The 13,771-nt window shown below is 38.9% G+C and overlaps 1 protein-coding gene across 9 annotated transcripts in view; it reads left to right on the top strand.

Annotated features, from left to right (window-relative positions):
* Positions 1-13,771, top strand: part of LOC140191079 (serine/threonine-protein kinase MRCK alpha-like) — a 596,213-nt gene that overhangs the window by 543,862 nt on the left and 38,580 nt on the right. For all 9 annotated transcript variants that reach the window (XM_072248222.1, XM_072248216.1, XM_072248164.1 and 6 more), the window contains one exon: positions 11,165-11,227. In XM_072248222.1, the coding sequence (XP_072104323.1) occupies positions 11,165-11,227 (63 nt within the window). The remainder of the gene's footprint in view (positions 1-11,164; positions 11,228-13,771) is intronic.

The following is a 13,771-nucleotide window of genomic DNA, read 5'->3' as shown; positions in this document are numbered from 1 at the left end:
TTGGCGTTTTTTGCATCCTCAGGAAAAAGATTTTTCTTTTTTTTCCACATGTTCACCATTCCTATTCAGAATTGATTATTTTTTTATTGACTCTCGTCTTATTTCTTCAGTGGTTAAATGTGATTATGATTCTATAACCATTTCGGATCATGCTCCACTTAAGCTTTCTATTAAAATTCAGGCCAATACACAAAATAATAGACAATGGCGTTTCAATTCGCTGTTGCTTCAGGACTTGGATTTTGTTAACTTTACGAATGAACAGATTGATCTTTTTTTTACAATCAACTATATAGAAGATATTTCTATGAACATCCTTTGGGATACTTTTAAAGCTTATATTCGTGGTCAGATTATCTCGTATTCTGCTGTTTTGAGGAAGAAGCTGAAGCAGGAGGAGCTGGTTATTGTGGACAAGATTAAGGAAATTGATAAGAAATATGTTACAGCTCCCTCTGAGGAGTTGTATAAACAAAGAACTGAACTTCAAATGGAATACAGTTTATTACTTTCGTCCTTGATTGTAAATCAATTAAAGAAAACAAGAAGTGAGTTTTATGTACATAGTGACAAAGTTGGTAAACTGTTGGCTAATCAGTTGAAGACTAATTATACTAAATTTCAAATTAATCAGATTTATAATCAAAATGATCAACTGATACTTGATCATGCTGAGATTAATCAAGCTTTTTTTGATTTTTATTCCTTATATCAATCAGAGTCCTTACGAGACTCTAAATATATGAATGACTTTTTAGATAACCTAGATTTCCCTAAGATTTCACAGGATATATCCTCTATGCTAGATACTCCCATTACCACTGATGAGATTAAGAATGTTATCTTTTCTATGAACCTGGGGAAAGCTGGCCCTGATGGGTTTACCGCAGAATTTTATAAATTTTTTGCACCTTCAGTAATCCCTTGGTTTTTTAGGGTTCTGGAGGCTTCATTAAAACTTGGTAAACTTCCCGAATCCTTCTATAGAGCGTCAATTTCTCTAATATTAAAGAAGAATAAAGATCCTGCTCAATGTGCATCTTATAGACCAATATCTTTATTAAATGTTGATTCTAAAATTTTTTCTAAATTATTAGCAAACAGATTAGAAAAAGCACTTCCTTATATTATTTTGGAAGACCAAACGGGTTTTATTAAAGGTCGTTACTCTTTCTATAACATTCGCACACTCTTAAATATTGTTTATACTCCTTCACAAAATGTTCCTGAGTGCATTATTTCTTTAGATGCTGAAAAAGCCTTTGACAGAGTAGAATGGCCTTACTTATTTAAGGTGCTCGAAATGTTTAATTTTAGCTCGAAATTTATATCCTGGATTAAATTGATATATCATTCTCCTATGGCCTCAGTTCGTACTAACTCTTTAAGTTCACCCTTTTTCCCTCTTTCTCGAGGTACTAGACAAGGCTGTCCTCTTAGTCCTTTATTATTTGACTTTGCATTAGAACCTCTTGCAATTGCTATTCGAGAATCTCCAAATATTATTGGGATAACTCGGGGCTTAAAGTCTCATAAAGTATCACTTTATGCTGATGACTTACTTTTATATATTTCTAATCCTCAACAATCTATCCCTGCTGCTTTAGATTTATTAGCACAATTTAGTCTCTTTTCCGGTTACAAGTTAAATCTCAGTAAGAGTGAACTTTTCCCGATTAATAAGCAACTTCCCTTGTATCATAACCTTCCATTTAAACTGATTAATAATTATTTTTCATATCTTGGGATTAAAATTACTTGTAAGCACAAAGATCTATTTAAGACTAATTTTTTACCCTTAATTGATCATATTACTCAACCTTCATTTAAATGGTCTCCATTATATTTAACTTTGATCGGTCGTATTAACGCAGTTAAGATGTTTATTCTGCCAAAATTTTTATATATATTTCAGGCATTACCGATTTTTGTTCCAAAATCTTTTTTTGATAAAGTTGACTCTAAAATCTCTTCATTTATTTGGCAAAATAAAAACCGGAGACTGGGTAAAATACATTTACAGAAAGCTAAGAGAGATGGAGGTTTAGCATTACCTAACTTTAGATTCTATTATTGGGCAATTAATATTCGACACATGAAATTTTGGTTACTTGACCAGGATACACTATCCATTCCTAAATGGGTAGCATTGGAATTACAATCTGCTCAAGGGTATGCACTTGGCTCTATTTTAGGTTCTTCTCTTCCTTTTGATTTGAAGCGCTACAGACAGGTCTGTAACCCGATAGTTAAATATACCTTACTTATTTGGTTTCAATTCAGAAAATTTTTTGATCTTAACCAATTTGGGCTAGCGATCCCTATTTTAGGTAACATATTTTTTCCTCCCTCTTTCACGGATTGTGCTTTTCAAATTTGGAAGACTAAGGGTATTTCACGGTTTTTGGATTTATTTTTAGATGGTTCCCTTATGTCTTTTGAACAATTATCTAATAAATATAGTTTACCAAGAATACATATTTTTAGATATCTCCAAGTTAGAAATTTCCTAAGTACTATACTTTCTTCCTTTCCAATGCTCCCTCTTACATATATTTTAGATACTATAATTAACCTTAATCCATGTCAGAAAGGTGCAATGGCTATTATTTATAATATTATTATGAAACTTAGGAAAGCTCCATTTGATAAGATTAGTCAGATTGGGAACAGGAATTGGGTTTTATTATTTCGGCGGATGACTGGGTGCAGATTTTACAACTAGTCGATACTTCCTCTATCTGTGCTAAACATTCCCTAATTCAATTTAAAGTTGTCCATAGAGCACATATGTCCAAAGATAAATTAGCTCGTTTCTATTCTTATATTAATCCTTTTTGTGATAGATGTCAGGGGCAGATAGCCTCTTTAACTCATATGTTTTGGTCCTGCCCTACTCTGGAAACTTTTTGGAGAGACATTTTTAATATTATCTCAAAGGTATTGAATATAGATATCTCTCCTCATCCTATTACTGCTATCTTTGGATTACCTAAAATTTCCAGTAATCTTTCTCCTTAAGCCCGTAGAATGATTGCATTTCTTACTTTAATGGCGAAAAGATGTATTTTACAACATTGGAAAGAGACTAATGCTCCAACTACGTTTTTTTGGTTTTCCCAGACGATATTATGTTTAAATTTGGAGAAAATTAGAAGTAATCTTTATGATTCTTCAGTTAAATTCGATCAGACCTGGAGATCTTTTATTCAACATTTTCATTTAATGTAATTTTTTTTCTCTCGGTCCATATTTATATTCCCTTCTTGTTTTTTTTTTAACTGTTTTTAATGGAGGTCGGGTTTGAGGACGTGATTTTAAGTACTTTAACTCTACTTGTTTCCTAGTTAGCCCATTGCTTTGCTTTGCTTTTTAGTTTAGTTGCACGGTGGGTTTTTTGGGGTTTTTTCTTTTTCTATTGATATATATAAAAATTAGTATACTATTATATTACCTTGTTATTTTATGTTTAAATTGCACTGTTTGTATTAATTTTTTTCTGTATTAATATTTCCTGTAATATATAATCTAACAGTGTATTAGTGCCTATATGGCTTACCTTCTGTGTACTTATTCAATAAAAAGATTTAAAAAGGATTGTGGGAATGATGGTATTAAATGCTGAGCAATAGTTAATGAACAGCATCCTGACATAGGTATTCGTGTTGCCTAGGTGGTCTAAAGCTGTGTGAAGAGCCATGGAGATTGCATCTGTCGTTGACCTATTGTGACGATAGACAAATTGCATGGGTGCAGGTCCTTGCTGAGGCAGGAGTTCAGTCTAGTCAGAACCAACTTCTCAAAGCATTTCATCATTGTCGATGTGAGTGCTACCAGGTGATAGTTGTTAAGGCAGCTCACATTATTCTTCTTTGGCACTGGTATAATTGTTGCCATTTTGAAGCAAGTGGGAACTTCTGCCTGTAGCAGTGAGAGGTTGAAAATGTCCTTGAATACTCCCGCTAGTTGGTTGGCACAGGTTTTCAGAGCCTTACCAGGTATTCCATTGGGTCCTTCGGCCTTGCGAGGGTACACTCTCTTTAAAGACAGACTAATATCGGCCTCTGAGACAGAGATCAAAGGGTCATCAGGTGCAGCAGGGAAGGATCTTCACAGCTGTAGTTGTGTTCTCCCTTTCAAAGCATAGAAGGCATTGAGTTTATCTGGTAGTGAAGCATCGCTGCCATTAATACTATTGGGTTTTGCTTAGTGTCTTGCAGTCTCTGCTAGAGTTACTGTGCATCTGCTATCGCCCCCAACCTCATTCGAAATTGTCCCTTCACCCTTGAAATGGCCCTCTGCAAATCATACCTGGTTTTCTGGTACAGGCCTGGGTTGCCAGACTTAAATGCCATAGATCTAGTGTTCAGTAGACGACGTACCTCCTGGTTCATCCACGGCTTTTGGTTTGGGAATGTACAGTAAGTCTTGTAGGCACACATTCATCCATACAGGTTTTAATGAAGTCGGTAACAACTGCAGCATACTCATCCAGATTCAAAGATGAATCCCTGAATACAGTACAGTCCACTGATTGAAAGCAGTCCTGTAGGTGCTCCTGTGCTTCCCTTGTCCATACCTTCTTGGTCCTCACTACTGGTGCTGCAGTTTTCAGTCTCTGCCTATTCTCAGGGAGTAGAAGTACAGCTTAGATGATCAGACTTCCTGAAGTGAAGGCATGGAATAGCATGGTAGGCATTCTTGATGATGGTATAACAATGGTCCAGTGTGTTGTTTCCTCTGGTATTGCAAGTTATCTGTTGATGGTAATTACTTAGTGATTTTTTCAGACTGGTCTTATTAAAGTCTCCGAAAATGATGGTGAAGGCATTCGGGTGCGCTGTTTTGTGCATGTTGATCCTGTTGCTCAGGTCATCTAAAGCCCACTTGACGTTGTCCTGAGTTGGAATGTAAACTGCTACCAAAATGACCCCAGACAACTCCCGTGGTATGTAAAAAGGACGACACTTTACTGCTAGATATTCCAGCTCTGGTGAGCAGAATTGGGACAGTACTGATATATCGTGCACCAAAAAGAGTTGATCATGAGGCATACTCCTCCACCTCTGCTTTTGAGAGATTCTATAGATCTATCCTGACGGTGTATAGTAAACCCGTCGATCTGAATCGCTGCATCTGGTACGGAAGGGGTTAACCAGGATTCCGTGAAACAAAAGACACATGCAGTCCTAATGTCCCTCTGATTCAGCATCCTGGCTCTGAGATCATCGATTTTATTCACCAGAGACCGTACGTTCACCAGCAAGATCGTCGGTATAGGGAGTTTAAAACCCCACGAAGGAAACCACTGCTCTCGAAAAAAACATTGCTGCATGTCTCAAGTTTGCAAAAGACCACCTGGATATTTTGCAAGACTTCTGGGACAATGTTCTGTTGACAGATGAGAGAAAAGTTGAACTTTCTGGCAGAAATGCACATTACTATGTTTGGAGGGAAAAGGACACTGTACAACACCAAAACCTCATCCCAACTGTGAAGTAGGGTGGAAGGAGCATCATGGTTTGGGGCTGCTTGGGGCCTGGACAGCTTGCAGTCGTTGAGAGAAAAATGAATGTAAAATTGTATCTGAACATTTTGCAGGAGAATGTCAAGGTAACGTTCCATCACTTGAAGCTTAGTAGAAGTTGGATAAAGCAACAAGATAAAAATCTGAAAGACGAGTAAGTCAACAACAGAATGGTTTAAAAAGAAGAAAATTTGTGTTTTGGAAAGGCCAAGTCAATGTCCTGACCTTAATGCTATTGAAGTGTTGTGGAAGAACCTGAAGCAAGCAGTTCATGCAAGAAAGCCCAACAACATCCCAGAGTTGAAGCAGTTTTGTAAGGAGGAATGGCCTAAAGTCCCTCTAAGCCGATGTGCAGGACGGATCAACAGTTACCGGAAACGTTTGGTTGTAATTATTGCTGTACAACGGGGTCACACCAGTTATTGAAAGCAAAGGTTCACACTCTTTTCCAACATGTACATGTAATATTGGATCATTTTTCTCAATAAATGAATAGGTGTAATGTTTTTTATGTTGTTTATTGTTTTTTTTTGTTGTTTTGGTACTTAAAGTGAAGATCTGATCACATTTTAGGTCATGCAGAAATAGAGAAAACTCTACAGAATTCACTAACTTTCTAGCACCACTGTACATCAGAACAGTTACAAAAAGGAGATTAAATGTGAGATAAATTATGTCACAGGGATGGAAGGAGTAAAATGTTACTGATCAGATAGCAATGTTAGGAAGCAACATGAATCTTATGGGCTAAAAGGCCTCCTCCTGTGGCACAGTTAGGAAGTAAGTAACTCTGCCCCATTGCTTCAGTTTAAAAACAACTTCTGGAGGCTTCCACCAATGCTAATAGTCTTGGCTTTGAAGTCAGTATGTAGTGACACCCAACAGTGTTTGTAGTTCTAGTTTGAGCCTGGCGCTTGGTGTTGGATATCAGCAGTGGTTGTAGATTTGATTTCAATCTGGGTCAGAATGAGGTGGTTTAAGCCTCCAAAGATTAAATCAGATTCTGATTTCTCCCAGCAGTAGTAATAACATTGGGTTAACCTTGGGCTTTGAGTGATTTTGTATTGGTTTTTGATAGTAAAAATATGAAGTGGGTCAATGTGAGACTTCCAGCAGTGATAATAACTCTCAACTTCCCTCGTTAGATCCAAGTGGAGATAATAGCTCTTTTTTTTTTATCTGGAGCAGTAGTTTGATATATGATAGCTTCCAACAGTGATAATAACTTATATTTTAACTAGGACAGAGTAGCATTGTGTGTTGGCATCAGCAGTGAAAATATCTGTGATTTTTAACCTGGACAGAAGCTCAATATGTCGAGTCCCTCAACAGTGAAAACACCTGTGAAGTTAGACTGGGCAGGCATTCATTGTGAAATATCCTAACAATGTTATAACTTTGATTTTAACACCGAGCTAACAGCAGGCTTGAGTGCTGAAGGAACTCATTGGGTCAGATATGAGACGTTTTGAGTCAATGTGACATACAGTATTGATTTCTGTAGATTTAAGCTCTGCCTATAAAAGCAAATACAGTGCCTATAAGAAGTATTCTCAACCCCCACCCCAGAAGTTTTCATGCTTTATTGTTTTACAACTTTGAATCAGTCGATTTAATTTGGCGTTTTTGACACTGATCAACAGAAAAAGACTCTTTCGTGTCAAAGTGATCTAAATTAATTACAAATATAAAACTCAAAATAATTGATTGCATAAGTATTCACCCGCTTTAATATGACACACCAAATCATCATTGGTGCAGCCAGTCGGTTTTAGAAGTCACATAATTAGTTAAACAGTGATCACCTGTGTGCAGTCGAGATGTTTCAATTGATCGTAGTAAAAATAACCTGTATCTGGAAGGTCCAACTGCTGAGTCAGTATCCTGGCAAAAACTACACCATGGAGACAAAACAGAAGAAAATCTGCAGATGCTGGTAATCCAAGCTACACGCACAAAATGCTGGAAAAACTCAGCAGGCCAGGCAGCATCTATGGAAAAGGATCTCAGCCCGAAAGGTTAACTGTACTCTTTTCCATAGATGCTGCCTGTGTTACTCTAGCATTTTGTGTGTGTACCGTGAAGACAAAAGAAGACTCCAAGCAACTCTGTGAAAAGGTTATTGAAAAGCACAAATCAGGAGATGGATGCAAGAAAATTTCCAAGTTACTGAATATCCTTTAGAGTAGGGGTCGCCAACCCATCGATCGAGATTGACCAGTCAATCTTTGAGACTTTCCCAGTAGATCCCGAAGAAAAATCAAAAATAAATACACAAATACTGTTGTAATGTGAGCATTATAAAAGTAATACTAATTAGGATAATGGTAATATAGCAATATTTTCGCTAAAAAGCTGTTTGTAAAGAGAGATTGTTTCAGGGTTGCGGGGGTTTGTTTCCGTTCTTTCTGCCCAGTGCGCATGTGTGTAGTTCCCCCGCCATGCAACGCGTTTTCAGCGTAGCCTGTGCTGCATCAAAGTGACCAATCAGGTTAGATAAGAGTACAGACTGTCGCAAACATCAATATACGGCAGTGTCCCCAGCCTCCGGGCCGCGAAGCATGCAGTGGTACAGTGGTAGTCGGGATGCACACAGCACATTTTTAAGAAAAAAAGCCGAAATAAACAAGCTAATTAATTAGGTGCTGCCTAGCACGTAAATGTCGGCTCAGATCGGAGGCGACGCAATGGGCAATCGCTCGTGATATCCTGATAGCATAGCGGAGGCTCCACGAAAGAAGGCGAAAACATACAAATTCGAACCAGAATGGGAAGAGGAATTTCTGTTTACCTTGGTGAAAGACAAGTGTGTATGTATGTTGTGCCACCAAACACAAGCACTGACTAAAAGAGGGAATCTGGAGCGGCACCGCAACACCACCAGGAATTTAAAGACACCTACCCCCCCAAAGAGCACAATTCGTGCCTGGAAAGTTGAGCTGAAATCGGGGTTGAAGGCCCAGCAATCGTTTTCCACAAAACATGCTGCTCAAAATAAGGCTGCTATTGAAGCATCATTTCGTGTAAGTCACCTTTTGGCTAAACACAAGAAGCCTTTTACAGATGGCGATTTATTCAAGGAAGCAATGGTCATTACTGCAGAGACTGTTTTAATGACTTTAAAAACAAAAACAACATCACAACCGCAATACATAATATACCGCTTGGCCCTGCAACAGTGACAAGGAGGGTAGAGTCGTTGTCCGAGGACGTGAATATTTTTCACTACAGTTCGATGAATCCCTGGATATAATGCAAACAGCTCAGCATGTTGTATTTGTCAGAATGGCTTTCCAGGATTTTACAACAAAGGAGGACTTCCTCACTCTTTTGCAATTAAAGGAAAGAACGAGAGGTGAGGATATTTACAATGAGTTTAAAAAATATGCCAGTGAAGGTGACATCCCCATTCATAAACTGGTGGCAATTACTACTGATGGGGCTGAGCAATGCGCAGTGTGCTCTTTGGTTTTATAGCACTAAAAGTTAGTGCCTACTTCAGGTCAAATTATCTATGTGAAATTGCATATTCACAGATGAAAATGATTAAATCTAAGTACAGGAGCTGAATTACTGACAGACACCTCACTAGGGTTGCCAACTTTCTCACTCCCAAATAAGGGACAAAAGTAGCAGTCAAATCCCGGGACATTTGTGTTTACCCAAGAAGGACTGCCATGACAATGAAGCCTTGCGCGGGCACCTGTGTGCGCATGTTTGCCGATTTTTTAACCCCATGAATTGGGTTTGGCTTAATTTTCATTATTTCTACTTTATATAGGCTGTGTATTTATCATCAAATTCCTGCTTTTACTATATGTTAGTGTTATTTTAGGTTTTATGTGTTATTTGGTATGATTTGGTAGGTTATTTTTTTGGGTCTGGGAACGCTCAAAATTTTTTTCCATATAAATTAATGGAAATTGCTTCTTCAGCGTAAAGCATTTCAGCACGAAAGGTTTCATCGGAACGTTCTACCTTAGCGGGGGGAATACGGGACAGTTGGCAACCCTACTCCTCACAGACCGTCTCAGACTGGCTGTCTGTAGTTATGAGCCAAATTTCAGGGAACTAGCAGAAAGTATTCAGCCCCAGTCATCACACTGAGTACAACAGTCAATTTTTATTCCTTTATTTTTCATGTTGAAATAAAATTAAATAATGAAACTTAGAATTAAAGGTGTAAAGTATTGTAATATTCTTAAAGAAAGACAGCTATGGCCTGTTTGATATGCTAGTTACAGTGTTTTCTTGTTTGAATTAATTTGAAAGTTTGACAAAAGTATTTTGTGTAATTCAAATACAATTCACCCAAATAAAAGGCCTCAAATTGGAAGTACAATCTGAGCTGTTTTTTCTCTAAACGATTTAGTAGGTAGATCTTGCCTTTCACTGAGGTCGAGGTAGAGGATCTTGGGCTTAAAAAGGTTGGTGACCACTACCTTAGAGTATGAAATAGAAAGAAAGTGGCAAATCTGTAAATCTGCCTAGAGCAGGCCATCTTCAAAAACTGAGTGACTATGCAAGAGGGGGACTAGTGGGAGAGGTCATCAAGAGACCTATGGCAACTCTTTCCAGAGTTACAAGCTTCAACGGCCGAGATGGGAGAGACTGCATATTCAACAACTGTTGCCAGGGTATTTCACCAGTTGCAGCTTTATGGAAGAGTGGCAAAGAGAAAACTCACATGAAATCTCGGCTAGAGTTTGTCGGAAGACGTGGGATACTCTGGAAGGCAGCTGGAAGAAGGTGCTATGGTCTGATGAAACCAAATTTGAGCTTTTTGTCCATCAGACTGAATGCTATGTTGGATGTAAGCCAAACACCACATATCATCAAAAACACATCATCCCTACTGTGAAGCATGGCTGCATCATGTGGGGATACAGCATGTCCTGGAAGGCTTGTGAAGAGGGTAAAATGAATGCCACAAAATACAGGGAAATCCTGGAGGAAAACCTGATGTGGTCTGCAAGAGAACTGTGACTTGGGAGAAGATTTGATTTCCAGCAAGACAATGACCCCAAGCATAAAGCCAAAGCAACGCAGGAGTGGCTTAAAAGCAACAAAGTTAATGTCCTGGAGTGGCTAAGTCAGAGTCCGGACTGCAATCCAATTGAGAATTTGTGGCTGGTTTTGAAAAGGACTGTTCACTCACATTTCCCATACAATCTGACAGAGCTTGAGCAGTTTTGTAAAAAAGAATAGGGACAAATTGCAGTGTCCAGATGTGCAAAGCTGATAGAGACCTATCCACACAGGCTTAAGGCTGTAATTGCTGCCAAAGGTGCATCTACTAAATAGTGACTTGAAGGGGTGTAATTATGCAATCTATTATTTTCTGTTTAATAATTGTAATAAATTTTAACCAATTTGTTTTCACTTTGACACAGAAGAGTCTTTTTTGTTGATCAGTGTCAAAAAAGCCAGATTAAATCTACTGTGATTCACTATTGTAAAACAATAAAACATGAAAACTTCCAAGGGGTGTGAATACTTTTTATGGGCACTGTACTGGATATTTGCCCTGGTATATAGGTGAGTTGTTGAATCTATGGGAAGTTGAAGAGAGTAAAGGGAGAATAAAATGACATTAACAAGTTTACAATTATCCGCTTTACTGTTATTATATTCCAGATCATGAAAGAATAGCACTGGGAAATGAAGAAGGTTTGTTTGTCGTGCACATCACCAAAGACGGTGAGACTTTCTTACCACATATCTTCACTGAACAACTTCTGTGCTATTCCATGTACAGTAGATTTTCATACTTCTAACTCTCACTTTGGCTAGCTGTTTAATATAGGGGATGATAGCCCCCCACCCCCGACCTGGCCAAACTTAAGAAATCTCGTTTGGGTGGATGCTGTACAATGTGTCCCCTGTTACAAATCAGTACCCCGCAATAACAAACAGTACACAATATGCGATTAATCGATTGAGCTTTATAATTCTTAATTTGACTATATGGTTAGTAAAGAAAACAAAAAAAGAAAAGGGACCCATTCTCATGAAACAGTCTATTGCGCAATGTTGGAGCTCACTGATAAGGCCGTTCGTCCACCATTGACCTCCTCCAATCATCGCTGACCTTCAGACCCTCACTCTGTTTGAGGTTTACCAATTCTGTCATTCCCGTCTTCTCTCCTCATCTCTCCCCAGCAAAAGAACCACGAATTCCCAGCTCCCAGGCACACAAGAAAGCACAACATCCTGCTCATTGGCTAGCATGCCCCGTTATCTCTAGTCATAACCCAAACATTGCTGCTACAGAGAAACTATTACCTCAGCAGTGGAACCATTACATTAGCAGTGAAACCTTACAGCATGTTACATACTTATAACTCAATCCCTTTATTATCAATGTCAGTAAGGGATAAGCTTTCTGTTTTGTTGTCTGTCGGTTTGTGTGTTGGCCATGTAATTGAATTAGAAACATAAAAAACCTATAGCACAATACAGGACCATCGGCTCTCAATGCTGTGCTGAACATGTACCTACTTTAGAAATTACCTAGGGTTACCCATAGCTCTTTATTTTTCTAAGCTCCATGTACTTATACAGGAGCCTCTTAAAAGACCCTGCCTCCACCACTGTTGCTGGCAGCCCATTCCTCACACTCACCACTCTCTCCTCTGTACCTACTTCCAAGCACCTTAAAACTGTGCCCTCTCATGTTAACCATTTCAGCCCTGGGAAGAGCCTCTGACTATTCATACGATCAATGCCTCTCATCATCTTATACACATCTATCAGGTCACCACTCATCCTCCGTTGCTCCAAGGAGAAAAGGCTGAGTTCACGCAACCTATTCTCATAAGGCATGCTCCCCAATCCAGGCAACATCCTTGTAAATCTCCTCTGCACACTTTCTATAGTTTCTACATCCTTCCTGTGGTGAAGTGACCAGAACTGAGCACAGTACTCCAAGTGGGGTCTGACCAGGTTCCTATACAGCTGTAACATTACCTCTCGGCTCTCGAACTCAATTCCATGGTTGATGAAGGCCAATGCTCCGTGTGCTGCCTTAACCACAGAGACAACCTGTGTAGCAGCTTTGAGTGTCCTATGAACTCAGACCCCGAGATCCCTCTGATCCTCCACACTGCCAAGAGTCTTACCATTAATGCTATATTCTGCCAAGTCATATTTGACCTACCAAAGTGAACCACCTCACACTTACCTGGGTTGAACTCCATCTGCCACTTCTCAGCCCAGTTTTGCATCCTATTTGATGTCCCAATGTAACCTCTGGCAGCCCTCCATACTATCCACAACACCCCCAACCTTTGTGTTATCAGCAAATTTACTAACCCATCCTTCCACTTCCTCATCCAGGTCATTTATAAAAAATCACGAAGAGAAGGGGTCCCAGAACAGATCCCTGAGGCAGACCACTGGCCATTGACTTCCATGCAGAATATGACTCGACTACAACCACTCTTTGCCTTCTGTGAGCAAGCCAATTCTGAATCCACAAAGCAAGGTCCCCTTGGGTCCCATGCCTCCTTACTTTCTCAATAAGCCTGACATAGGGTACCTTATCAAATGCCTTGCTAAAATCCATATACACTACATCTACTGCTCTGTAAGGCATGACCTGCCTTTGACAAAGCCATGCTGAGTATTCTGAATCATATTATGCCTCTCCAAGTGTTCATAAATCCTGCCTCTCAGGATCTTTTCCATCAGCTTACCAACCACTGAAGTAAGACTCACTGGTCTATAATTTCCCGGGCTATCTCTACTCCCTTCCTTGAATAAGGGAACAACATCTGCAACGCTCCAGTCCTGAGCCTCTCCCATCCCCATTGATGATGCAAAGATCAAAGATCAGTTGCAAGTTTTCTTCTGATAAAATCTTCCTGTGGAAAAAAATTGTGGTTTAAATTGGGTCTGGGCAGCCCTAAGAAATGAAACTCATACAGTTGAAATAGCATATCTTCCAGTGATCAAGTGGGAATAATAATTTCCTGCATAAAAATATGAACCCTTCCATGTAAGTTATCATAGTAACCATGCCAAAAGATTGCAAACCTCTTAAACAAATTTAATTGTACAAACTGAGTTTGAACAGTTAAGCTTAAAGGTAAGAAAGGTACAGCTGATAGCTTGATCACAGGTGAGTTGAAGCAGAGTAATAATTATTGTCTTCATGTGATTGTGTTGTCTGAAGTTAAATATGACAGCAAAGTGCAAACAATCTAATTTTCGCGTAAAGTCTTGTGAATAACGTTTTGCCAG

This window comes from Mobula birostris, chromosome 2 (assembly GCF_030028105.1).
Source record: "Mobula birostris isolate sMobBir1 chromosome 2, sMobBir1.hap1, whole genome shotgun sequence".
NCBI lineage: Eukaryota > Metazoa > Chordata > Chondrichthyes > Myliobatiformes > Myliobatidae > Mobula > Mobula birostris.
This window is presented reverse-complemented; position numbering and strand designations above follow the sequence as displayed.